Genomic DNA, 27,623 nt, shown 5'->3' on the forward strand with positions numbered 1-27,623 from the left:
GATTCTAAAAAAATGTACAAATTGGGCAGTTCCTGAATTTGCCCTCCCAAAGTTCTTTTAATTCATCTAGATTACGTTTTTCAAGTAAGTGTGAATGTGTTTAGAGTGTATCTCTGCTCGCTGCCCTCAGATGTCCGTAGTGTCTGCTTTGATGGTGCCTCTGAGGAAGAGAGGAAGTGTGGTTGTTTTACTTGGCTTCCTGGCAAGCCTTGGCCCAATGTCCCTAGAGGCTGGTCCACGAGGGGCGGGCTGTGTAATATTTTTGTGCCAGTGGAAGGTGAGCTCTCTGGTCCAGTCTGGAAGCACCTGTTCTGGGCAGGGCTGTCAGCAAGAAAATGTCTGCTGATGACTTCCCAGTGCCAGTGGTCCAGAGACACAGTCTAGAGCTGGAGCCTGGGCTTTGGGGACTGCTCATTGGAGGCAGCAGGTCCAGCCCCAGCTAACGGACACTCCTGAAAACTTCCTTCCCTAGAGGGGTCTCAGCTCCTTCCTGTGATGCGGGGACACCGACCCCATGTGTTTGAAAGGGGATTATAGACAAGTGTGCTCTCCCTTGTAGGAGTTGTGGTTTGGCCTCCTTTTTGACTCCTGGGGAAAAAGTTTGGATTTAATTTCATTGTGTCCGTTGTATGTTCCCCAAGCTGGGAGATTGGGGCCTTGGGACAGGTCTTGGGCAGAGCAGCATCTAGGCATTCAGGAAAGACCACTAAGCATCATCTGGCTAAGGATTGAGTGATATAGGTGACAGATTGACCCTGCTTCACTCTCCCCCTTCCTTGGAGGGTTCTGTTAGACTTTCGCTTTGCACTGGGGCCTCTGAATCCAGTATGTGCCACTTTCTTTTCTGGGGTTTCCTCAGGGCTCTCTAATAAGCTTTTATAAAGGGCTTTATCTATAGTTTTATGAAAGTCTCTAAATAAATTAGATCCACTGGTTAGCCTTCGCCAGTGATTTTTATTAACCTCCAGTAAAGAAATATTGCTGGTTACAGAAGTGTGATTTATTCCTGTATAAACCTTCCTCACATAGCCACCTGTGAGTCCCGAGAGGTCTGGAGCTGAGTAACTGCGGCGTGCTGGACTAGTGAGGGGGAGCAGATATGAGGATGCTGGTGGTAAGAAGGGCAATGAATCTGGCATTGTACGGGTCTTTTCCCCTGTGCATGAAGTGCCAGTGGGCTGGAACCATGTCCTAGTGTCACTTATTAGGAGCACCTAGCTGTGCACGAGGCTGCCAGCAGCTGTGACTCCTGTGATTCCTGCTGATGGGCAGACAGTGCCGTCCCTCTCAGATAGCAGAGGCATGCCAGGGTGCGTGCTCGGTGCCTGGACAGTAGTGCAGAGTGCCTAGTCATGGCTGAGCAGCTCTCCCTGTGGTGGCTGGTGCTGGTAGAGTAGGGGGTAGGGCTGGTGTACAGTCAGAGATACCTAGGTCCACATTCTTCCAGCTGACTTTCCCTCAGAGATCTGCCTTCTCCACTGGATGCAGGGACAACAAGGCCCTGGCCCCACGATGTGCCCACTCTAGGGAGGACGCTGATGCATGTTCACGGCCATTCATTCCCTTCAGTTTTATCCTCAGTATCCTGGGTACGGGGGCCAGAGACAATGCTTGCAGTTTCCTGACACTTTCTGTTTAGTTGAGGCAGGCACTTCAGTCACTGCTCTGCCTTTTTCTTTGGATAGAATCCAATATGGTCAAGCAGCACTTAGAACCCTGGCACCACTTAGAACCCTGGTTGTACAGGGAGGACATTTGAGGCACAGAGCAGAGGAGGAAGCTTGTCCACATCACCTAGTGAGGTAGCACCATGCCAGGGACCCAAGCCCCCACACTTCTCGCCTACCTGCCCAGGCTGTTTTCACTGCTCCACGGTATTTGTACATTACTGTGAGTGGTAACCCACATGTGCAGCAGTCTCTTCTAAGATTCGGTGCTTATATTTGTAAAGTGCCATTTGCCAGTGTTTTTATGCCCACTTCTCCTTCCTGCCTATGCCCCAAATCCTTCTTTTTGGTACCTCAAATCCATGTGACTGAACCCTAAGTCCTACAGTGTTTAGAGGGTCCCTTCAGAGCCAGAATGTATAAATTCAAATCCCAATCCCAGCCTGGCGACCCTGTCATCCTGGGAGGGAACAGTGTTGGTGATGGCACCTCTTTGTAGGGGCGCCGGTGGGCTTAGCTGAGTTAAGGTGAGCACTGAGGACACTGTGGGCAGTCAGAGTAGCTGGTCTGTGAGTGAAAGCTGGACCTGTGCCTTCTCAAACTTGTTCCCACTTGACCTTCCTGCTTGGCCCATCATACTGGCTGGCTTTGTTGCCTCCTCTTCCCACACTGCTGTCCTGCATGGCTCCTCCCCTCCCTGCTGCTGCTTAGGGACTGGTGTTGGGGGTCACCCCTGAAATCCCTGTGCTATGATGGATGACAACCTGTCTGTACTCAAGTCCCTGCTTAGCCCCAGAGCCTCTGTCAGCTCCTGTTGCCTATGGATTGAGGTGTGCGCTGTCTTCAGTAGCCAGATCCTCCTGGCTAGTTCCTGCCCTAGTTCAACAGTGTCTGGGCACAGCACCTGCCCTAGTTCAACAGTGTCTGGGCACAGCACCTTTTGTGTGTGGGCAGTGCTGCACAGTGGGCCCTGGAGCATCCAACAGCCTGGGCAGTGCTGACTCTCCCCTTCAGGGAGAAGGTAGGACCTATCTGCAGGCTGTTTGGGAGGATAAGCTGTGCTGAGGATGGCTCTCAGCCAGTGTGAACACAGCCAGCACCTAGTCCCCTTCGCCCCCTCCCCCAGTGGGCATACCTTCTTATGCCTCCTCCCAGGCTGGACTTCAGTGGGACATCCCGAAATTCCACATAACAGGCATAGCCCAGCATTTTGTAGGCCAAGTCACCAATGTGTCTTCCCTAAGTGGGCCCTTTCCAGCCACCTTCTGGTACTGGCTTGGCAGGTCTTTGCTGAACAAGGCCGCCTTGTGAGGACCTGAGAGAACTGTCAGAGCAGATTGCTGCTTGGATTTTCAGGGGATTAAAGTTAATTAAAGAGCTCTTCCTTGCTTTCATTTCCTTGTATCTGCCAGCTATTTACATGCTAATGCAGCCCTGCCACTGAGAGTGAGGAAGGTGTCAGCTCTAGGCATATTATCATGCAAGGAAACAGTGGGGAAATGAGATGAGCACTATTTTATATATTTATATTGTGTCCCTATGGATAGTGAGAGGTGTGCAGATTCAAACACATTTGAAAGTCAGTGGTATGGGCTGTTTTTTGGTTTTGTTTTTTTTAATATTTCCCGAAGTGTCTATGTGGCTGACTTGAATTTTCTCCATTAAGGCTACATCTTACACTGCATAATTGAATGCATTATGCATGGCAATATCTTTGCATAAGCACCTTTATAAATAAGGAGAATGCAAAAGGTGGGGCCCAAACCTCCCACCTATAGGGCTGTCTTCCCCAGAAGCCTGTCTTCTTGGTGAAGGTCACTTTCAGCTCAGAGGGTCAGCTGGTGCCTGTCTTCTGGCTCTTAATAGTACTGTCTGGAAGAAAAAGCATAGTGCATACACTGGGACTTAATGTTTATCGAATAAATAAGGGGTAACTGTTAACATGATCACAGGATCTACTTTAGCTGCAGTGATCCAGAAGTCATTTGGGGTGCTTGAAGCGTGAAAAGATGGGTAGTGGGTATTAGATAGGGGGTTATGTATGTATGTGTGTCTTTCTCAGAAATAGACGCATCCCCTCTCAACTTTTCCTAGTGCTTGTTTTCTCAGACCTTTGCTGTTATTGGGTGCTGGATGTACATGGGGTCTTTGGTGGCAGAGTAGGTACCAGAGTGAGTTTCTTCTTCACTGTCTTCCCACCCTGGGCTGCCTTGCTGATAGCTGGCATTTTGCAACTTAGAAGTTACAGCATTTTTGATGGAGTCCTACTTTCCTTGGATTTAGGAGACTCAGTTGCTAAAAAAGCTCTGCCTCATCTGGTTATTTCAACAGACTCTGAGTGTCACCTATAAGCCTGCCACAGTGCTGGCCTCTAGTTGAGTTACCAAACCAAGTGTTTCAGGATAACAACTATATATCAATAAGTGGCCAGCACCTCGACGGTGTTAGTTACTGCTGAATGAGTGATTTAAAGAGCAACTAAGACTTCTGTTTCTAGGACGATGGAGTAGACATATTTTTCCCTATTCCTTTTGCCAAGAACAACTAATCCCCCTGGCCATTATGTGTAAAATAAACATTAAAAGACTCAAGGGTGGAGACTAGGGACACCAGGACCCTAGGAACATTATAGTGGTGAATCCCTGGGCTTTTTTTATCCCCTGTTTTTATTCCAGACTTGGAGCTGAAGACTTTGGAAACCCAGAAATGCCAGAGGGCATGGTTAGTGAAAAACAACTCCCTGCAGCTGAAGGACAGGGTAACCATGTCCTAGAAAAAATATTGTAGGTAATAACTGAAAATACAGTAACTGAAATGAAAATGTAATGCATGAACTCCAGTGGTTTGGGGGGAACTGGAAGGAATTGGTAAACTTGAAGATGGAACAATAGAAATGACCCAGTCTGAGCAACACAAAGAGAAAACACTGTTACAAGTATGACAGTATCTGGGACCCCTTAGTGGTCTCTGGAGGCTTGGGGACTGAGAAGGCATCCTAGTGATAAAAGGAAGGCTGGTGGCCAACTCAGCCTCCTTACTTATGATAGATCTGTTCAGGCTCTTTATTTCTTCTTGAGTCAATTTTGGTAGGAATTTGTTCATTTCACCTAGGTTATTTGTTGGCATACAACTGTTGATTATACTTCTTTATAATCTCTTTTATTTCTGTAAGTTTGGTAATACTGTCTCCTGTTTCATTCCTCATTTCAGTAATATGAATTTCTTCTTTTTTTTTCCCCTTGGTCAGTCAGCCTAGACAAAGATTTATTGATTTTATTGATCTTTTCAAAGAACCTGTGGCTTAGCTGATTTTCTCTATTGTTTTTTGTTTTTTTTTTCTGCTTGACTTTTTATTATAGTCTTCTTTTGTTCCCTTTGGGTCAACCTTATTTGAGAAAGAAGCAAAAACAGTTTAATGGAAGAAAAGACAATCTTTCCAATAAATTACACTCGAGTAAAAAGCACATCCCTAGGCAAAAGGATAAGGCTTGATCTAAATCTCATACTTACTCAAAAAAATTGCCTCAAAAATTATCATAAACTTAAATGTTGAACATAAAAATGTAAAACTTTCATTAAAAAGTAGGAGAAAATCTACAGGATATAAGAAATGAGTTCTTAGTCATGACACTGAAAGTAAGGTACATAAAAGGCAAATTTGATAGATTGGTTTTATAAGAACTAAAAACTTTTGTTTTGCAAATGATCCTGTTAAGAAATGAAAAGACAAGGTACAGACTGAGAGTATTTCTGTAAGCCACATACCTGACAAAAGACTGTTATCTGGAATAAGTAAAGAATGCTCAACATTCAGTAGTAGAAAACCCTATTTAGGGAATGGGCAAAAGCATGTACAGAGAGCATGCCCAGATGGCGGATAAACACATGGAGAGCTGTTCAGTGCCACTAGCAGTTGGGACATGCCTGTAAAGTCCCAGTGAGACATCACTACACATCTATCAGGATAAACTGAGACAATAGTAACAATGCCACATGTTGGCGAGGATGCAGAGAAACAGGATCTCATGCACTGCTGCTCTGAGTGAGAAATGGCACAGCCCTCTAGAAAAGAGGATAGTGTGTTAAAAACTGAACAGATCATATGACCTAGCAGTTACTCTCTGGGCATTTATTCCTGAAGAAATAAAACACATCCACACAAAAACCTGTGAAGATGGCTCCTTGCAGCTATCCAAGGAATGACCAAAACCTGGGGAGAACTTGGCTGTCCCCCCTGTGTGGGCTGACACTATGTGCAGCCATTGGGTCGGAATTGATTGGAGCCAGCTGACCTCTGCCACCTCCTCCAGGTGGTCTGCTGTGTTCTCTTCCCCACGGGCCCTGTGCACTTCCACCCTCAAACTTGGCACAGGTTGCTGGCTTGCCTGTGGTCTTTCTCCCTGTCCTGAGTGCTAGGCCCTTGGGCATTGTGGAGAAGGGAGTCAGGAAAGACCCCTCTGTGTTTGGTGTCTGCAGAGTGACGGGCAGAGTTGACTTCTGTGTTCTAAGGTTCTTCCAATCAATGTTTGTTCTTTGGTCTTTTGATTCCTTTAAAATATTCAGTGTTTCTTTCTTTCCTTGATTGTAACATAGTTATAATCAGTTTGGAAACCACTGAAAAATAGAAAGAAGATGTTTAAAAAGACCTTGATCCTTTCATCTAGAGATTGCTCTTAAACATGTTTGTATCTTTCTTTCATTTCTTCCTTTTCCCTCATTCATTTGTTCACTCATTCGTTGGTTCATTAAGTAACTATTGCTGAAGGCCACATGAGCCAGGCCAGCCAGGTCCCAGTAGCTGTGGGAAGTGTGAGGAAGACAGTACACGAGACCCGTCTGTGTTCCGTGTTTGTCATTCAACTTGCCATTTAACATTTATTATGACAAGTGGCTGTCATAAACAACATTTTAAAGCAGTCTTTGAAGATAAAGTCCTTAGTGACTATGTTTTTCTTTTGTACAGATGCACTGAAATTAAACTGTTTATTGGAAATTTAGACTGCTTCTAATTTTTCATTAGTTTTGCCAATGTGACTAACTCCTTTGCTGTGGCCCTTTTACCACATCTCACTCTTTTCTTAGAACCTATAATTTCTGGATTCAGGGACAGGGTCCCTGTCTTGCATCCCCAATATGTACATGTGGATCTCCACGAATCTTCCTAGCAGTAGCATTTTATTTCTTGCTGCTTTGGGTGAGAATTGAATCTTATATTTTCCCTATATTTGTTGGTTACGTTTCTTCTGTGGGTGGTGTGCTTATTTTGCCCAGTTTCCTATTTGGGTGTTAGTATTTTTCTTACTGATGGGTAAAAATTTTTATCTGTCAGTGATGTATCTTTTCCCATTTTTCTCACCTTGATTTAACCAGTGCTGTTCCAGGACATGGCCATGTGTTTCGCATGGCAGGGTACGCAGCTCTTTCCCTCTTATTCCTCCGCTGCTTCTGTGCTTCAAGTCTTTTTTGACCTGAGAGCCACAGAACAGTATCTGTGTTTTCTTTCCCTCTGGTAACTCCTCCCGCCTGGGCTTGCATCCTGCTCTTGCTCACTCTGCACTCTTGGTGTGATTCACTACCTGAATCTGTCCTCTTTTCTGTAAAACGAGGTGGTGATCATCCCTGCCTCTGGGGTTATGGGGAGTAGGTGAGCTCCCCTCTGAGAAATGCACATGGGGTCTTCATAACGGTATTCTCTCTCAGGATGCTGCTCTGCATGCGGAGCCCTTGTTGCCTGCCTCTCCTGCTAGCTGGTGTGTGGGAAAGACTGCACCTTCCTATGACTTTACCAGCAGTCCTGGTCCTATGCAGACTTCCTCCCTCCTTGTCCTCTCTTGCTGACCTGTGACAGATGGCTGTGTTTGACAAGGGCTATTTTTGCAGTGGCTGCTTTGCTGTGGCCCGTTCTCACATGGGATTGGCAGCAGCTTCAACAGCTAACACTGAAGTGGGCTCAGCGCCACCTTTGTGTTAAGGGCAGGAGAGGCATTTTGAGGAGGTGAGTGTGATTCTTGCTATTGCCTTTCATCATGACTTCCTGGGTGGTTGCTGGAAAAGTCCTCAGTCCTCTCTGTGAATGTAGCTACTGTGGGTCACAGTGGCACTCCCACAGCAGTTGGTGTGGCCCAGAGATTCTTTGCATTCACTGACTACATTCTCTTCTCAGAAAATGTGCTCCTAAAAAGAAGGAAGAAGTTCCCAGGATTCAGTGACTTGCCCATGAAATCTTGCCAGACTAGAACCAGATCTACACTCCAGAGTCCAGACCCTCTGCAAAGGGGAGGAAAAATGTAAAGAGGGAAGGTCAGCTTCCCCCAGGTTGGGCAGTTAGAGTACTAGCAAAGTCACTTTGCACAGTGGACCCCTTGTGGTTGCTCTTCACTATGTGAGCAGACTCAGACTCAATGTACCACCTCGAACAGCAGCACCCCAGTCTGCATTTATTATAGTTGGTATTAGCGGAAGTTTTGTATATTCACCTCCATGTGGTCTGCTGCCTGTGTGGGAGGCCTGTGCGTCTGTTTGTCTTCTGTGTTCTGTCCTTGTAGGAGGAAGTAGTCTCAAGGAGCCTTCAGTCAGATCTCCAAAGCAGCACACCCTAGACCATGCCTGTATCCTGGCCAGCCTCCCATTGCACACCTGCCCTGCTGCCTGTCTTCATAGCGGGAGAGAATTGAGGAGGGAGGGTCCTTGAGCTTGGGGGATACTGCCCTACGATATCTCCTATCTGCTGTACAAGATGAGGATGACCTGGGGCCTCTTCCCTGTCCCATGTGGCAGCATCTTCATGGGATGCATCTTCATGGATGCTCCACACAGGAGACCAGGGCCAACTTGGGCAGCCTCTCCTTCCTCCTCTACTCCCTGACTTGGCGATTCCACCATGTGCTTGTGTAATCAGTTCAGCTGGAGTGCCTTTGCTTCTCATGTGAGTAGCCTTCTCTGTCCTTCCACCACTTCTCTGTTTGGGGTAGTTCTGTTCCTCAAGTTCCTCAAGTCTCAGCTCAGGCGGGTAGAAGCAGCATGTGGGGGGGGGGTGATGGCTGGCACCTGGGCTCCCTGTCCTCTAGGTGCTATGGGTGCCTCATAAAGAATCCTGGGCCCCAGTTGTCACCTCAAGAATGAGAGCTGCTTGGCCTGAAAGTGGAACACAGGATGCATTGACAGACCCTACAGAGCAGGACCTCTCCTTGAGTGTCTAATCCAGCCTAATCCAGGACAGGCGGCTTTGATCCTGGGCTGCAGCTGAAAGTGGTGTGCTGGACTCTGGCCTGTGACTCGAGGCAGCACAGGCTGCATGGGAGATCTTCCCAGTTGTTACTTGTCATGCTTCGAGACCTCCTCCTGTGAATCTCTGGCCTGGTCGGCAATTTGATTCTTGGAAGGAGGCCCTGGCAAAGGAAGTCCACCTGCTGACCTCTGGTCAGCTCCCTGGGGGTAGGAGGGTGACAGAACTCCCTCTGGCACTTGACCTTCTAATTCGAGGAGTCACCTTTCAAATTAGTTAGTGCTGCTTGGGTCCTGCCATGCATTCCCTGAGATTTGGAGTCTGGAGAACTCTAAATCTTTGAGTGTTGAAGACTTTGACCACTGCTGCCTGTTCTCTTTCTGCCATCCTGTCCAGTGGGCACTTGAGCTGATGGTCGTGCTTGAGCCTAGCTTCATACAGCGCCTTTCCTTCTGAGTGTCCAGCCTGCCTGCTGGTGCAGCAATTGATTTCTCACACTTGTGCCCACAGACCTGGGTTCAGCTCTTAGGCTGCCTCTCATCTTCCATTTTCTCATCAGAGAACAAGCGAGGGAGAATGAGGAGGAGAGAATGAGAGAGCATGGAGGCAAGGAGAGAGAGGGAAGGCACACGCTCCAGTGCCTGCCGCACATGTAGTTCTGAGGACTGATAGGTTAAGTGTTTCATTTATTCATTTTCAGCTGAACAAGTATTTACCGAATGTTGTTAGTGTAGGTCCTGTGCAGGGTGCGGACACCTTACACATGGGATGTGACCTGCCTTTGAATCATGGTTCAGTGAAGCCATCAGACTGTCCAATATTGCAATGTTTGTGAACCATGCTGCACCAAGTCCATTGATTCAACCTCTGGTTTACAGACAAGGAAATGGATGCTGAGCGAGGGGCTAGGCCAGCTGACTGGAGAGCAGCTTGACCGCTTTTAGCTGTCTGTCCCTATGCTACTGTTCCTCTTCCTCTCACCATAGAGCCATGCTGCACTGGCCTCTGGCCCCTCCAGACCTGTGTGGCATCTACACACTACATGGCCATCTTCAGAGAGGATAATTGCTGGCAGTCCTGGCACCTTCTTGCTCTCTAAGGTGGCACCACGCTGGCAGTGCAAGTGTGAGGAGGCACTGTGTCAGGATGCTCAGTGCCGGCTAGATGGGAGGCTGGGAGCGCATTATACAGCTCACATAAATGAAATGGAATTTGTAATAGAGCAGTGTGAAGTCTAAGTGAAATTGCTTCGGGAAATCTCAATTGATTCCCACTCCTTCCTACAATAGGTGTTGTAGAGCTTTTTTATCAGGAGGTTGAAATTGCAAGAACATGGCTTGCTGGTGCGAAGCACAGAGCAGCTTGCTCATCCCTCCTGCCCCCACAGTGAGGTGGTGGGGGTGACATGGTCTCCCCCTGTCTGAGGAGCAGGAGGTAATATGTTCTCCTCCACGGCAAAGTGGAAGAGGGGGAGTGACGTGGAGTCAGAGGCAGTGCTAAGACAGCTGTCCTGTGAGGGAGGGCACAGGCCTGTCCTCGGCCCTTGGGTGTGTGTTGTGGGTATAGGGCAGGTGAATGAAATAGGAACCATTTTTTTTTTAAAGATTTATTTATTCATGCATACAAGAACAAGGGTACAGGCCAGATGTACCCTGAGAGGATGAATCCTGAGAGGATTCTCCAGAGATAGAGTGGGGAACAGAACAGGCAGATTGACTGAAATACACTGCTGAGGGGAGCGGCAGGAGAGACAGGAGAGGTCTGCCGTGCCATGTGTGTATCTCCCCTACCAGCGGGGATCAAATCAGCACTGCAGAGGCTGCGGACAGCTTCGCAGCGCTGCGCTCAACCCGCTGTGCCACCAGGGAGGCCCTGAAATAGGAACCATTTTGAGGCCTGGCCCTTGGGTTCCTGCTTCCTGGACAGATGATCCTTTTTGGGTCAGCATCCCTACCCTCTTCTGGGGCTATGGCTCTGTCTTTTACAGGTCTTTTTGAGTCTGGTGATCCAGCAGAAGCAGAGCTCAGCAAACAGTAGACTTGCTTTGTTAGTCAGAAAATATTATCTAGTAAGGAGGGTGGTGGAAATTGAGAAAATGAAGAGGAAGGAAAATCAGATTCAGGCGGAAAGCCACGTCATCGTATGTTGCTGGCAGGCCCGGTGAGCAGGCACCCAGCAGCACAGGAGGCCCCAGATAAGGTGGTGGAGAGTAGAAGACAATATGGACATTTCATGGCAGCTGTACACCCCCCCCCCCCCGTCCCTTGGCACCCACGTTCCAACAGGAGCATTAATGCCTGTTACCATGACCCAGCTTGTGAGATAGAGTTAACATTTCTCCTTGTCCTCAGTTTGCTCTGACCAGAGCCTGTCTGGTTTGTTATGGAAACATTTTTAGGCAGATGAATAGTTTCCATCACTTTTTAAAAAGTCACACTGCCTTTTCCTTGAAGCTCCACCCCTCCCAAGCTGTGGCACCGAGACTATCCTGGGGGACTATGTTCAACAAGCAGCTGACTGCTGCAGACAAGTGGCAAGTCTGTTCTAAATTAGCCTCCTCTTAGTAAGGGGGCGAAGCAAGGAATGCACTCGGTAACACTTGATTCCAATTACTGTATGCGAGCTAATAGAAATGCATTCTGGTAAAATTATCCTCTAATTCATTCCTCATCAATTGAACTGGCCTTTTTACCTGATTAACTGGAGTTAATGAGTTTTGACTACTCTGAAAACTTCTGTCATAGAACCTTTTTTTCCCTCAAACCTGGGTTTAAACTTCAATATCTGGGAGCCTTTCCCCCTTCTCTTCAAATGTGTATCTTTTGCTAATAGAACGTAGGGTGAAGGATGACTCATGGGCTGTTTCTTTCCACTTTACTCCATTTCTCAGTCCCTCTCTTCTGGCCAGAGTTCCCTGGAGAAGTAAGATGGGTTCATGCGGTGGCCACTCCAGTGAGCCATGTGAATCACTTGTGAGATTTGTTTGCTTCTGGGGAGAATTTGGGGTAAACTGTCTGGAAGACCCCAGGCCTATGACACTGCATTTTCTCAGGAAGAACTGGGGGCTTTGGGTAAAAAATCATTTCCCAGGGCTTACCTGTGGGGATAATCTTGATCTTGTTTTTGCCCATGGGTTTAAAAATTTTTTTCTGCTCTATCTTCTTCCTTTCCAGTGTCTGATTTCATTGTTAACACAACTCCCAGATAATCTAGTATCACTATGTGCATCACTCCTTGCCCAGAAATATCCAGGGCTCCCCATTTTTCCAGACTGTGTAGCATGACATTCAGCACTCCCTGAGTCGAACCCCTACCACTTTTTTACTAAGTGATGGGGCTCAGTTGAATCTAAGTGCTGAAAGCTAAGGTTAACCGCAGTCCTCCCTCCGGCTTTGCTGCTGCCTGTCGCTGTCCAACATCTTCTGCCTCTCCTAGTCCATTCCTGTCTGGCTTCTGGGCTTGGAGATCCATGATTGGATCTTCCATAGATCCATGATTGGATCCATGATTGGTAGACAGTTAGCTGATCTCTGCTCAGAATGTTTTTTTCTGATGAGCTGTTTGTGTGACTTTACAGTCACAACAGTCACAGGATATCTTTCGAGTATAGCGTGCACAGAGAAAGCACTCTGTGCTAAGAGCGCAAGTCAGGGAGTTGTAATATCACTCTGTGGCATAATCACCTCACCGGCCAAGGGCTGTGACCATGTGCCCAGAGAGCCCGCCTCAAGTTCTTCTCCATATTCGCCCCCATAGAATGCCTTTTAGGTTCTAACACCTAAAAGGTTCTAACACTGTAGTTTTACCTGTTTTGAACTTTGAATAAATGGAATGCTACATTATGTAATCTTTTGCATGTGGTTTTTGGCTTAGTAACACTTGCTCCACACAGTTACTTCATTTCTGTTTTATGAGTATACCATATTGTATTGTTCACTGTTGACTGTGTAAGAGTTTATTTCTGGAGATTGTGAGTAATGTTGCCATGAACATTTTTTCACTTGTCTTTCAGTGCACATGATATGAATTTCTGTCTGCACCTGGGAATTCTGTGGGATCATAATCTGTCATGTGTCACCCTTATAGTTTGGTGTCCAGCAACTTGTGCTTGTGACAGTCTACACACCTACTGGGAGTGTGCCTGTTGGGTCAAATCCTTATTCAATGTCTTTGTTTAACTTTGTGTTGTTCGGGGTGGGTGGATCCTACCTCTTGGTGTGTTCCCAGAGTACTAGTGAGGTTGAACAGCTCTTCATGTCTTTATTGGCCATTTGGAGATTCACTTTGGTGAAGCTCCTATCAAATCACTGCCTACTTTTCTTTCCTCTGTCTTTTTCTTTCTGGTTTGTAAGAATTCCTTATGTATTCTGGATTTGGGCCATTTGTTAGCTATTTATATTGCCAGTATTTTCTACCTCAATGTCGCTGTTTTTCACTCTCTTTAAATCAAAGTTCTTCATTCTACTGAGATCTAATTCATCCATTTAAAAATTCCTTTATGGCTGTTACCTTTTGTATCCTGTTTGAGAAACCTTCACCTACCCAAGGTCACTGATGTATTATTCAGTATTATCTTCTTTATTGTTTTGCTTTTTCACATTTAACTTCACAACGGGAAGCTTTGTTGTGTTGTGGTAAGCTTCAGTTTTTACCTAGTGGATGTCCAGATGAAAAAATTGTCCTCTCCCACTGCCCCGAGGTACTGCACACATCCTAAAACTAATTGTCCCTCTACTTATTGATTTGTTTCTGAACGCTGTTACCTGACAGAGGATGCACCCCTTCATCCTCTTCAGTGTTGCCATGGGTGATCACTACCCTTTGTATTTGCATATCAGGTTTCAACTCAGTCTATTGATTTCCACCAGTAACCCCGCTGAGATTCTTACTGGGAATACAATAACATCTTTATAATTTAAAATCTAATCCACAAACATGGTACATGCCTCTGTGGGTTAGATTATTTTCTCTCAATAATGTTTTGTAAAGTTTACTGAGTAGAAATCTTGTTTTTTTCCCCCAAAATTTCTATTTTAGCTAGTATTGCTGGTATTTAGAAATAGAATTGAACTTTAATTATTGACTGATTCAGCAACATTATAAACTTAATTATTTTAGCAATTTATTTGTAGATTAGATTTTCTATATTTAAAGCTGTGTCACTTGCTAATAATAGTTTCTGCCCAATTGGTATACTTTTATGTGTTTTTTTTCCCCTTGGCCTTATTCTGCTTATTAGGATCTCCAATACTTTTTGGGGCAGAATTTCAATAGGGTTTATTGGTAGTATTGATGGCTGGTATTTGTTTCCTTCTCAATCTTTAACATTTCACTGTTAAAGATAATAGAAAGACAACAAAATAAGAAAATCTTTATCACATTACAAAAGTTCCCTTCCTATTCCTTATTTATAAAAGGGTTTTTCTGTTTTATTGTTTTAATCATGAGTAGAGGTTGAATTTTAATCAAATGCTTTTCTGCATATATTGAGATAGTCTTATGATTTTTTTTCTTCTTTATTCTGTTAATGTGGAGAGTTAAATCAATTGATTTTCAAATGTTAAACAAAATTTGCATTTCAAGAATAAACAAACTTGTCTGTGGATTCTCTGTTGTAAGTAACACTTTTTGGGGGTTGCTAACATGTAGTTTAGAGATTTTGCATCTATTTTTAAGAGTGACTTTGGCTAGTAATTTTCATTTCTTATAAGGTCCTTACCAGGTTTTGGTACCACAGTTTTTCTCGCTTAATAAAATGTTCGGAAGTTCTCTTTTTCTTTTATTCTGTAATAGTTTGTGTAAACTGGTAATATATCTTTGGCAAAGATTTGGTAGAATTCACTGATTGAGGCATTAGTAGTTTTCATGTTGGGAGATTTTAAATTAGGGGTTTGATATTAATCAATAGTTTTGAAACTATACAGATTTTCTTTTCCATTCAGTTATGTATAATAAGCTTTGTTTTTTAAAGACTATGTTATCTAAACTTTTAAATTTGTTTAGTTATTCAGGATATCTATCCTGTTATGTTTATTATTTTTATGATCTAGTGTATCTTTTTCAATATTGTTACTTGGTTATTTATTTACCCCCTTTCTTGATCTCTCTCATCAAAAATTTATCAATTATATTAGAACCACCTTTGGCCATTATTGATGCAGTACCTTATGTATTTTATTTTATTAACATCTATTTTTGCACTTACTATTTCCTTCCTTCTTTAGATTTGATTTGATGTTCTTGTTCTCATTTTTCAAGTTGTAGGGGTTTAGGTGATTTGGGGGGTGGGCCCCTCTCCTCTATGCATTTAAGGCTATAAAATTAGATACATACTGTAGATTTGATATATTTTTCCCATTCAGTTGAAAATATTGATTTCCATTATAATTTTTTACCAATAGATTATTCAGAGATAAATTTCCAAACATTTCACAATTTTTAGTCAAATTACTGATTTCTAGCTCAATTTCATTGTGTTCAGAGACTGTCCTCTGAATGACATCAGTCCTTTGAAATTTGCTGACCCCGTGGAAAGTCTGATTTTGTACAAGGGCTGTGCATGCTTGAAGTAGCAGGTACTCTGCAGTTGTTGGACAGGATTTTGTCTCAGTCTTTGTATGTGTTGTTAGTTGTACTGTCCACTGGCTGTGTATTCGTAGTGGTGTTTCTCTCTTTCCTCCGAGTTCTTGAGAGAGTTGTACTGAAATTTCCCAGTTTGATTGTAGACTTTTCTATTTCTCCTTTTAATTTTGTCAATTTGTTGCAGTTTATCTTTGACCACTTTATTAGGTCATTTAAATTGGAAATTATAGTCTTCCTGCTCAATTTAGCCTTTTATTATTGTGAATATTCTTCATCTCTGTGGATTCTTTTGATCTGTATATCCCCTTTGTGTGATATTACTATAGATAAGCATTTGCACCTTTTACTTTTTTGCCTTTCACTTTGAACCTTATTGCTGGAGCTGTGGCTCTTAAGTACAGCTTAGAAATGGGTTTTATTTTTTCAGTTCACTCTGAGCATCTTCATGCATTTAATATAGTTGTGTTTTGTGCATTTAGTGTTAAGTTGACATTTAAATTAAACATCTCACTATTTGCCTTTCACCTGTTTTTGTTCTTTCTTTTTATACTTAGTTGTAGAATAAAACATTTTCCCTTCCTCATTATCTTGTAGGTATGCATGTTTTAATGTAACTTTCAGTAGCTATTTTGGTAATTATAACATAAACTCTTTATCAAAGTCTAGCAAAAGTTAATACTTCTATTTCTTCTAGATAATTAAAGGGCCTTGAAACATTGCCCTTTTCTTTGCCCTTTTGCTCTCAGAGGCTATTTTTATTTACACATTCATCTTTATATTGAAGAGATATTATTATTACTGTTGCTTTCATGTTTATTTATATTTGCATATATTTGTTACCCTTGTCATTGCTCTTCATTACCACCCGAAATCTAAACACCCACCTGTGATCATTTTTCTTCTGTTTGCAGAATGTAAGTCAGTATTAACTTTGTTGTAGCTCTGCCGCAGAGGAATTGTCTTAATGTGAAGTGTACTTATTAAGCTTTTATTTTATTTTATTTTATTTTATTTTTTAAAGATTTATTTATTTATTTATACAAGCACTGGGTACAGTCAGAAGTATGTGAGGGTGAGAGAATTCACCAGAGCCAGAGCGGGGAACAGAACAGGCAGACTGATGAAGTACACTGCTGAGGGGAGCAGCGGGCGCAGCAGGAGAGATCTGCACGCCTTGTGGGACCCTCGCTGGCGGCCAGGGATGGAAGCGGCGCTGCAGAGGCTGCGGACAGCTTTGCAGCCCAGCGCTCAACCTCTGCGCCACCGTGGAGGCCCTAAGTTTTTATTTTTTAAGACTGTTTTTGCTGGGTATAGAATTCTGGACTGTTGGTTTCCTACTTACAATCTTTGAGTTTATCAGTCTATTGTCTTTTGACTTCTGTTGAGTCTGTTAAAAAAAAAAAAAGAGTTGTCAGTCTTACTCTGGAATTTTTGAAGTTAATTCCTCTTCTTCCCACTCTTCTCCTCCAGTTCTTTCTATTTCTTTGTTGTTGTTTTGTTTGGAGGAGGATTATATAAATGTCTTTTATATATGAAATTATTTTTTAATGCTTAAGTTTTGTTTTTGGAACAGTTTTTAGTTTAGAAGACAGTATAGAGATCCCATGTTATTTAATCACCCCACAGTTTTGCCTAACACTAATGTCTTGCATTAGTTTGGTATATTTGTAATAATTGTTGTTACTACATTATCACTACTTAAAGTCCATTGTTTACATTATGGCTCACTCTTTGCATTATTTAGTTTTATGGGTTTTGAGAAATACATAATGTCTTGTATCCAGTAATACAGCAACATACAGAAATAATTTGACTCTTGCATTTCCTGGAAGAGATTATAGAGAATGGGTATCATTTCCTGCTTAAATATTTGATAGAATTTACCAGTGAAACCATCTGAGTCTGGTACTTTCTTTTTAGGAAGGTTATTAATTATTAATTCAATTTCTTTCAAAAATATAGGCCTAGTCAGGTTTTCTCCTTCTCCTCTTGTGAATTTTCATAGCTTGTGTCTTTTAAGGAATTGATCCTTTTCTTTTTTTTTTTTTAAAGAGGCATGTATTTTCATTTATTTATTTATTTATTTGTTTGTTTGTTTGTTTATACATGCACTGGGTACAGTCAGAAGCGCGGGAGGGTGAGAGAATTCACCAGAGCCAGAGCGGGGAGCAGAGCAGGCAGAAGGACCGAAGTACACTGCTGAGGGGAGCAGCGGGCGGCAGGAGAGGTCTGCGCGCCATGCGGGACCCTCCTCCTGTGGCCGAGGAGCAGCCGGGGATTGAACCGGTGCCGCAGAGGCTGCGGGCAGCTTCGCAACCCAGTGCTCAACCACTGCGCCACCGGGGAGGCCCAGGAATTGATCCTTTTCATCTAAGTTATCAAATGTCTAGGTATAAAGTTATTTATATATATATATATATTTTTTTTTACATTCTAGAGATTAGTAGTAATGGCCCCTCTCTCATTTCTTCTATTAGTTGTCCTCTGTTTATTTAGAGTTGTATGTTCTCTTCTCTTTTTGGTTAACTTGCTGTAGGTTTATCTATTTTATTGAGCTTTTCCAAGAACCAGTTTTATTGTGTTTTCTTCTCTCTTAGACATGTATTACTCTTCTTTCTTTAGTTTCCTAAGATGGAAATTTACTTAGATCACTGATTTTAGATCCTCTTTTCTAAAACTGAATTCAGTGTTATAGCTCTGCTTGTGGTACATCCACAAATTTTGGCAAATTGTGCTTTCATTCCTTCCCTCACCCGTTCTTTCATCTTCATCCTGTTAAAACCTTTCCAAATTTCTCTTGACTTCTTTTGTGATCCATGGGTTATTCAAAAGTCCCCTCAAATGTGGAGATTTTGCAGCTATTTTTTAAATATAATTTCCAGTAATTCCAGTGTGCCCTGAGAGCTCATTTTGTATGTTTCATGTTCTCTTAAATGTGTTCAGGTATTTTATATGGTCTGGAATGTGGTCTTTTGGATAAATGTTCAGTGTGAGCTTGAGGGGAATGTGAGTCCAGCTGCTGTTGGATGAGGTATTTTATCAGTGTCTATTAGATCCAGTTGATTGATGATACTCTTTGGTTCAACTGTTCATACTGATTTTCTGCTTGTTGGATCTGTCAATTACTCATAGAGAGGTGTGGGAGTCACCAACTGTACTAGGTGATACACTTGTTTCTCTTTATAGTACTATTGGTTTTGCTTCAGACATTTTGATCTTCTATTGTTAGGTACATACAGGTTAAGAATTGTAATGTCTTCCTGGAAGTATTGAGCCCTTTATTGTTATGTAATGTCCCTTTTTATCCCTGGTAGCTTTCTTTGTCCTGAAGTCTGCTTTGCCTGAATTAATAAAATGACCCTTGTTTCCTTTTGATTGAGGTTAGAATATCATTTCTCTCTCCATTCCTTAACTTTTAATTTTATCTGTGTTTCTATATTTAAAGAGGGTTTCTTATAGACAACATGTAATTGGATCATTTTTAAATTCAATTTGACAGTCTCTTTTAATTGGCATAAGTTCATTTACATTTAAAGTGTTTATTAGCATAGTTTGTTTAGGGTCTTTGATATTTTTTACCTCCTTCCTCCCTCATAAGCTTGCAAACATTGAAATTTCTGCTTTTATAACAATTTTGCTTTTCCAGTTCATCTGCTTTGTCTCCTTTCTCATACATGTGAAATTGTCCAATATTCATCTTTATCTCTGGCTTACTTTACTTTGTATAATCCCCTCAGGTTCCATTTCCCTGTAATGGTACTATTTGATCTTTCCTTATAGATGAATAGTACTCCATTGTGTATATATACCACATCTTCTTCATCTACTCTTAGGTTGCTTCCATATCTTAGCTACTGTAAATAATGTTGCAGTAAACATTGTGGAACATACAGTTTTTCACAGTGGTCATTTCATGTTGTTTGGATACATATGCAAAATGGGATTGCTGATTGTATGTATTTCCATTTTTAATTGTTTAAGTCTAGACTGCTTTCAAAAATGACTTCAATTTACATTCCCATCAATAGTGTATTAAGAGTTCCTCTTTGTCCAAATCTTCACCAACATTTTTGATGGGATTCTTTTTGATATATGCCATTCTCACAGGTGTGAGATAATACCTCATTATAATTTTGATTTGCATTTCCCTTATTTGAAGTGATGATGAGCATTTTTTTTCATGTGTCTGTTGACCTTCTGCATATCCTCTTTGGAATATTGTCTGTTCAGATCTGCTGCCTATTTTTCAATTAAGTTGTTTGGGCTTTTGTTGTTGCTGTTACTGGCATTGAATGAGTTCTTTGTGTACCTTGGATATTAATCCTGTGGTAGTTTATGTGACATGTGAGTGAATATCTTTTCCCATTCAGTAGGATGTCTTCTAATCTGCTATTATTTTCTTTCACTGTGTAAAAGCTTTTTAATTTGAGGTAGCCCCAGTTGTTTATTTTTGTTTTATTTCCCTAGCTGTAGGGGTGGAATCCCTGAAAACATCTCTATCATTGATCCCATGAGACATATCCCTGTACTTCTATGTATTTTATTGTTGTGGCTCTTATATCTAATTATTTCATCCCTTTTGAGTTTTTGTGTGTATTGAGTTAGAGTGATCTAAGTCCATTCTTCTCCACGTGTCTGTCCAATTTTCCCAGCACCATTTGTTAAAGAGAATCTTTCTTCATTATGTGGTTGTGGCCCCTTTGTCACAGATTGGGCATTGGTATATGCGTAGATTTATTTCTGGGCTTTTGATTCTGTTATATTGATTTATATGTCTTTTATTTCAATACTACATTATTTTGATGAGTGTTGTTTTATAATATTTAAAACCAGGTACTGTGATGCTTCGGTTTTCTTCTTTTTTCTAACTATTTGAGGTTTTCTGTGCTTCCGTATAAATTTAGCTTGAAGAATATCATTGGAATTTTAGTGGGAATTGCATTAAATCTACATATTGCTTTGGGTAAATAGTCATTTTGAGCTATATTGATTTTCCCTATCCATAAACATGCACATCTTTCTGTCTCTTTAAAGAGTTTTGTTCTTTTAATATCTTTTAATGGTGTCTCATAGTTTTCATTGTATATATTCTCTACCTCCTTGCTTAATTCCTATGTAATTAATTCTTTTTTGATATGATTATAAATGGAATTATTTCTTCTTGTTCATTATTTATATCTAAAAATGCAGCACTTTTTGAGTGTGACCTGCCTCTATTTATTTTCTCTAGTAGGTTTTTGATTGAGTCCTAGGGCTTTCTATATATAGTATCATACCATTTGCAAATTATGATAGTTGCACATTTTTTTTAATGTAGTTGGCTCTCTCCATTGCACACATGAGCATCCTGAGGCTCAAAGAGGCCAATTACCCAGACACACAGCTATCAGTGTTAAGCCAGCATTTGGGCCTAGCCAGGTCTCCTCCCCTTTGGAAATGCTGGTCTCCCTCCAAGTCTGAATTCTCAGTTGGACACTTGTGGTAGGCTTCTCACCCTCTCTGGGTGTGGTGTGGCCCAACCAGTCCTGATCCTGACCTTCAGGACTGTGGCCTGTATCCCTGTCTTCATGACTCCCCAGCTCTTCTCTGCTCTTCCTATCCCATGCTCAAACCCAAGGCTTGGAGCTCTGGATTTTGCTGAAGGAAGCCTCTGTGCTCTCATAGAGTGTCCTGCAGTGACCCTACAGGAGGGCAGACTTGCTCAGGGCGCTGTTTGTCATTGAATAGACCAGTCCTGTCTTCATGGTGTCCTAGTGTATGTGCAGAAACAGCCCATTGCCAGAGAGCATCTTCCCCACCCCACGTGTCTCCTAGGCCTCTGCCTGGGGTGCCTTCTGACTAGTCCCATAGGGTTCATCAGTGTCTTTGGGAGGGTGCTTCAGAGTGCAATTAGTTGCCTCTCTTTGGAGGGCCTGCTGATGCGAAGATAATCACCACTGTTGCCTCTGACGAGGGTGGCTAGGTGCTTACAATGCCTAGTGTGATTCGAATGCCCCACTGCCGCACTCCAGTGATGCTTGTCCAGGATGCCCAGCCTCTTCCCAAAACCTCCAGGACCTATAGGGTATGGAGCCTTCTGGCACCTGAGGTCTCTGTGTCTTCGCTCCAGAATTTCTGGTACCTGTCATGATCTCTCCAGCCCATAGGAAGCTACAGGCTTTATCCTTGGGCCCCTGGCTCCCTCCTAGCTTAGCCTGGGGTTGACTTCATGCTCATACCCAGGTTTGGGTAAAGCTTCAGTGAGCATATGAAGTAACAAATGAATGAACGAAGCAGATTTCCAGAGTAGCTGGAGCTCTCTGGCAGTCCTTGATGCACTGACCTTTCCTGGGAGGCCCACGCCCAACAGGGGCTGCCAGAGGGGCTCTTTGTGGCAGTAGAACCCAGCCTGTTGCCTCAGAAGCACTGAGAAATGTGACCCCCATCTGCCACATTCCAGGGGGCAGGAACATAGAAGATGTGACCTAGTGATCATTTATTACGCAGGCACACATGTATTTCATACATGCACACATCCTCTTAGCAGACAACTCTACCTTTCTGTGTTCTTGCCTGTGACTCAGTTCTATCACTTGTCTGGGATTTTCTTATTTTCCTTGTAGTTCTAGAACATTGTTCTCCATGCCCACATCTTTGTCTGTTCATCCACAGCCAAGGATCTTGGAGTTAAAGGCCTGACATCAAACTAAGTGTGCAGAAAACATCTCTCCTGCTAGTAGGTCACTGTGCTGTCTTTCAGAACTTCTACCTGATGCAGGAATCATACCCTCCCTCCCTTGAACCTCCCCATCAACCCTGAATTTGCTGGCCCTGGGAGACAGGAGTGAGAATGCCGCTCAGGGTTCCTCCTTCTGAAGCTTGAGTTGTAGAAGATGATCGTATCACCAATACCACAGATAATATCAGAGCTGAGCTGAGCAGTGTTGGAGAGATAATATGATAATGCACTAGATTGTGTGGCTGGGGGTGGGAGGAAAGCTATGACCTGAAGGAGAGAGGCCAGATGTATTTCAGGAGAAAGAACTTTCCAGGCCTGGAGATCAGTAAAGCCAAGGACTTGAAGTGAGGGTGGATTCAGCATCTTTGAGGCATAGACAGGCAGGTCTTTGCCTCACAGAGCCTAGTAGGGGCTCTAGGGCTGTGGTGGCCTGGTTCAAAATGTGCTTCTTTTCCCCCCTACCCAGCCCTCTTTGTTGTCCTACATGGGTATAGTCAGAGAGAGGACCTCCAGCTGTCTCTCCCAACATCCCTTTTGGTCAGTCCAGAGGTGACCAAGGCTTGATCTCGGCTGCCTCTTTCAGTGAATGGCCCCATCTCATGCTAAGTTAGGCATTGGCTGGCACTCCCTGGCTATAGCTGGTGACCTGGAGACCAGGAGTGATGGGTACACCTGCCACTGGCTCACAGGATGTGTGCAGACCTTCCGCCCAACCAGTCCTGTGTGGCCCCACATGGGAGCCTCTGCCTGTAAGGCAAGACCCGCAAGTCCGGTCCCTCTCCTTGAGGCTGCAGTGGGGCTGACAAGTAGTACCCCAAACTCTTGCTGTGGGGTCCAACCTTCTCTGTGGCAGGCTGGAGAACTGGCTGGGATGGTGAAGACTGAGCAGGATCTCAGCAGGGCTTGGGCCTTGACGAGTCCTGTACCCCTATTCCCCTTGGCCTGTGGTCAGGACTCCTTCCATAACCAGCCCCACCTCTCAGTTCCATCTCCACATGTGGTCCTCTCTGTTACTGCACCCTGAGCTGGGTTAGTCACGTGACAAGCCGATGTGGTTGCTTAAGAACAGGACTGTTTGGGGGGTGCTCAGTGGAAACAGTGCTGTGCAGTGACCCTCTCTGAGCATTGTGGAGGCGCCTTCTGCACAGACTGGGTGCCTATTTGCTCAGCGATTAATCACCAGCATTTGCTCAGGTGGAAATGAAGCAACTTCATTAAAAAGTCATTATCAAAGCAAACCAGCAACAGTTCTTGCTCTTTTACTACTAATGACAAAACAATTTCTTTAAAAGGTACAAACAACAAACTTTCAATTTTATATTTTCCTCTCTGCCAGCTATTGCTAGCCTGGAAGTGTAATAGAAGAGCAGCCTAGTGAAAGGCAGCATTTTGAAGATTTATTGGTCAATAAAGGAGACAATTACAGCTTGTTTATGAAAGGAAATCCCCCTGCCCGCGCCTCGCATGATGTCGATGTTCTGGTAATGATAACTCTGGTAACCAGCTCCAAACCATAAAAGTCAATGGGAAGATATAGGATTTCAATAAAATTATGACACTCGATAAACTTTCCTGTGGAAACAAATTTTCCATGTGTATGTGACCAGTTCCAGTTGGATTTGTAACTTTAATTTCTTACTTATTGAATTTTTTGTCATCAACTAATTATGAAGTCCTTGCTGAGGCGATGACCATATCTGATCTCGTGAGCACAAGAGAGCGCTAACTTTTGAGAGAAAACTCGGGGGCTCCTGTCAGCCCCAGCATCCTCCTCGATGGTAGGGCTTGGGCAGGGGTCGGGGCTGAGCAGTGGTGAGTCTCTCCCTGGGCTCTGGGTCCTTGGAAAGCACCAGGGAGAGACTGCTCAGTGGAGGGGGCATTGGATCCTGCTTGGAGGTGGCTCAGGTCTTACTTGCCAGGTCTCACCCCAAGGTCTTGCTCCCCAGGTCTGTGAATTTGCTTTTGAACCAGGGCTGGTGAGGGTGTCCCTACAGCTCCCCTAAACACCTCTGCCTTGGTTGGGAGGGAGCTATCTGTCCAGTGCACAGAGCAGGGCAGTGCCAAGGTGAACTGGCCTGTCTCCAGCAGCTGTCCCAATATCTGCTGGGATCCGTGAATGTGTAGAGGTCTCTTTGCCAAAACGGATAAAATCATCTGCTGCCATTGTGGATCTCATTACAGGGTGGTGCGCTGGCTCTTTCATCTGGTGGAATTGATCATCGCAGCTGTCCTTTGCAATGGGCTGACTGTCCAGCTCATGAGAAAGGGACAGGACACAGGCATCAGCTTACCGAACTTGAGGAGGACAGGACTGGGCTTTACATCTGGGTCTCAGAGAAACCTTCCTGGGAACTGAGTTCATGGGACCTACCCTTTATCTTGCTTCCCCGTGTATCCTCTGCACCAGCAGCATCAACATCTCTGAGTACCCACCCCAGGCCTGCTGAATCTGAGCAGATGTGTCACAGAGCCCCAGGACATATACAGTATGGAAGGTTTGAAGAGTAGTGCCTTATAAGCTTTCTGAAGACAGCTTTCTGACTTTCTCTGTGTAGCCCATTGTGAGTGTCTGTGGTGACAGCAGGTAGAGGTGGGTGATAGGGGGATCAGGAGGGTGGGCGCTGGCCCTCAGCTGTGCCTTGAGCTGTTGGGGACGAGGTCTTCTTTATCCAAACTTGAGATTTAGAGCCAAAAGAAACTAATCCTTGTGGTTTCCGCCTCAGAGTTAGGAAGGAGAGATGGCAGTGGGCAGCCCACAGGGGACTGTGTACCATTGTCCTGGGATATGTGCTTCCTTTACACAGTCCTGTCAGAGCAGCTCAGTTTCTGAACTCAGGGCTCCCTTGGCCTCCACTGACCTTCCTGCTGGCCTCTTGAGTGTCTTAAGAGAAGTCTCCTGTCTTTCCTAGGGCCCTGACTTCCTGGCTGTTGGCCTTAATGACCATTTCTGGCAGGCACACTGAGTGGGCACTTCAGTATAGCTCCAGGGGTTCATTCTGATGTCAGTCCCTACAACCCAAGCTGCCTCTTTATGTGAACCCATCCTTTGCCTTAGAAACTGAGGATTGCTGGCGGGCTGGTGCTTTGTGACAAGCCTGTGGCCTGGGGTCGTGGCCTCAGGCATCCATGAGCATGGCGGGACTCCCTGAGAGAAGGACAAGCTCATGGGGATTCCAGGCCCTGTAGAGAACTCCAGGCAGATGTCAAAGCATTTGGCATCTTAGTACCGTGGGATGTCTGCCACCTCCTTGCTTAGAGGCATCTCTCCTCACTTGCTGAATCTGCTGCTGGGAAACTTGCTCTGAGTGCTGCTAGGTCAAAGGCCGGGTCAGAAATCATGGGAAGATGGGGATTTGAACCTGCTTCTTGGTGTATTACCCTTCCACTTTTATTTCCCTGGGCCCGATTGATGGGTCTCAGAAAGTCATACTGACCTGGGACATGGGCTGGAATGGTGTAGAAATCTTATGCTGAGCTAAGGGATACAGCAGCTTTGGGAAGGGTGCCCACACCCATGCACTGCAGACCATGCAGTCACTGCTGGTCTGTGGGTCTCTGAGCTCTGCAGGTCTGCACCCCTGCAGCTCATGCTGGGAAGTCAGAGTGAACTCCCCAAATCACTGGGAATAGGCCATGCTTGGGCTGCTAGAAGGCCCAGTCTTGGACTGCTGGACAGAGTCAGAGGAGTCTATCAGGCCACTGTGAATCCAAACACTGCTGAGTGTTCCACTTGGGCTCTTTGAGAGCCCATATGAAGGCCTGTCCCCCAAACTTGATCCTGATTCCTGCTCCTATCTCTGTGTGATCTCTTCTGTTACGTGTTTCTCAGGTGGGTACCACTCAGTGGTAGAACATTTAATGGCACACATGTTCCCTCAGCATCACATCACCACCCTTGCCCACCCAGGCTGATCACGTTGCCCTCTGTGCCCACAGGAGCGGGATGGTATGCGTGCCATCCTGGGGTCCTACGACAGCGAGCTGACCCCAGCAGAATACTCACCTCAGCTGACTCGCCGCATGCGTGAGGCCGAGGACATGGTGCAGAAGGTGCACGCCCACAGCTCGGAGATGGAGGTGAGTGTGCGGGATGGGGCTGTGACCTGAGCCATGCTGGCCTCGTGCTGCCGTATGGGACCTGCAGTCCTGCCCTGCAAGGTTAACTCCAACTCCACTGAGCGAAATCATCATAAATATAAGTGCATTAATAGCCATTTTATTATAACACATTTGGCTCTGTATGAAACATTAATGAAGAGCGATTTGCAGGGAAGACTCTGACACCTTCCGTCGTCCCCAGCATTTTTTACGTTGAGAGATCTCTCCTGTCTGCGTGCCATATGCACTCTAATCAGTTCGTTACGAGGCTGGCAGTTTGGGCAACTCCAGTGCCATATGTTCTGGTGTTTTGTATGTCAGGGTGATAAGGAGCTGTTGGTGACCTCAAAACTCACGGACTAGTGTGTCACCCTATTTTACCTAGAAGGCCTGCAGGTCTGGCCCACAGCCTTGAGGCTTGAAGCATGACCTCCTCTGTAGGAGCCGTTTCTTCTCATTTCCTTATCCTCCCCTTGAGGCCTGCCTGCACGGGGATAATCAGCCCGGTGTGCCGGGGACTGCCCCGGCTCCCTTCTCTCCTTTCTGCGGTCAGCAGGTGGCAGCTGTCACTTGACTTTCCTGTCCACCTGTTGGAGTTAGGGGAGAATTAAGAGAGGTGGGGAACAGCATAGGCTCAGTGACTTCTGTCCTCTGTCATGATAGTCACCTTGGCAGTCCACCACCAGCTTCCTCTCCAGATGAGAGGCATTGGCAGAGGAGGGTGACAGGGCTGCTCTGTCAGTCCTGGCTTTCACCACTGCCCCACTGTTTCTTGGATATGTGTGCTGATGGGCCTCTCCAGAAGCAGACCAGCCCATTGCTGGCTTCCTCCCACTCACCCAGGTCCTACTGACCCTAGATTTGTATTTGGTTGGAGACCCCCACATGCTCCTATTCCCTAGATTCCCCCATCTTGAGGCAACCCCGGAACCCAGCCTCTATGCTCTGGATGCTGGCACTACTGCTGGAGCTGAGGCCTGCCCTTCCTGCAAGGCCATCCCAGGGGAGCCAAAGGGGCTGGGAGCTGTGGCTCTTTCTTGCCTGGGGTCTTCGAAACTGTGGTTCTGGCTATATGGACATGCCCTGTGTGTCGACACCCATGTCCTGCATAATAGACCCCCTTTACTTCCATAGAGCTCCCCTGGACCTGAACTTCTTTTGGGGCTGAGGGCAGGATCAAAGATCAGAGGGGCTGGCTCTAGGGTGTTCCTGAGCCAGGCCTGCCAGACTGCCTTTTTGGAGTCTTTGGAGTCAGGTGAAGAGGGGCTAAGTGCCTCCTAGTGTAGGAAATCAGCAACTCCTCCCCTTTGGGAAATGGGGGTAGAAATTGGGC

General features: G+C 44.7%; 1 protein-coding gene across 1 annotated transcript in view; it reads left to right on the forward strand.

The window, feature by feature from the left end:
* Positions 1-27,623, forward strand: part of MAD1L1 (mitotic arrest deficient 1 like 1) — a gene marked incomplete at both ends in the record, with an annotated part of 349,706 nt that overhangs the window by 164,124 nt on the left and 157,959 nt on the right. The window contains one exon of the mRNA XM_084250129.1: positions 26,129-26,269. Within this exon, the coding sequence (XP_084106255.1) occupies positions 26,129-26,269 (141 nt within the window). The remainder of the gene's footprint in view (positions 1-26,128; positions 26,270-27,623) is intronic.

Source organism: Talpa europaea (genome assembly GCF_964194135.1).
Source record: "Talpa europaea genome assembly, chromosome: 12".
Classification (NCBI taxonomy): domain Eukaryota; kingdom Metazoa; phylum Chordata; class Mammalia; order Eulipotyphla; family Talpidae; genus Talpa; species Talpa europaea.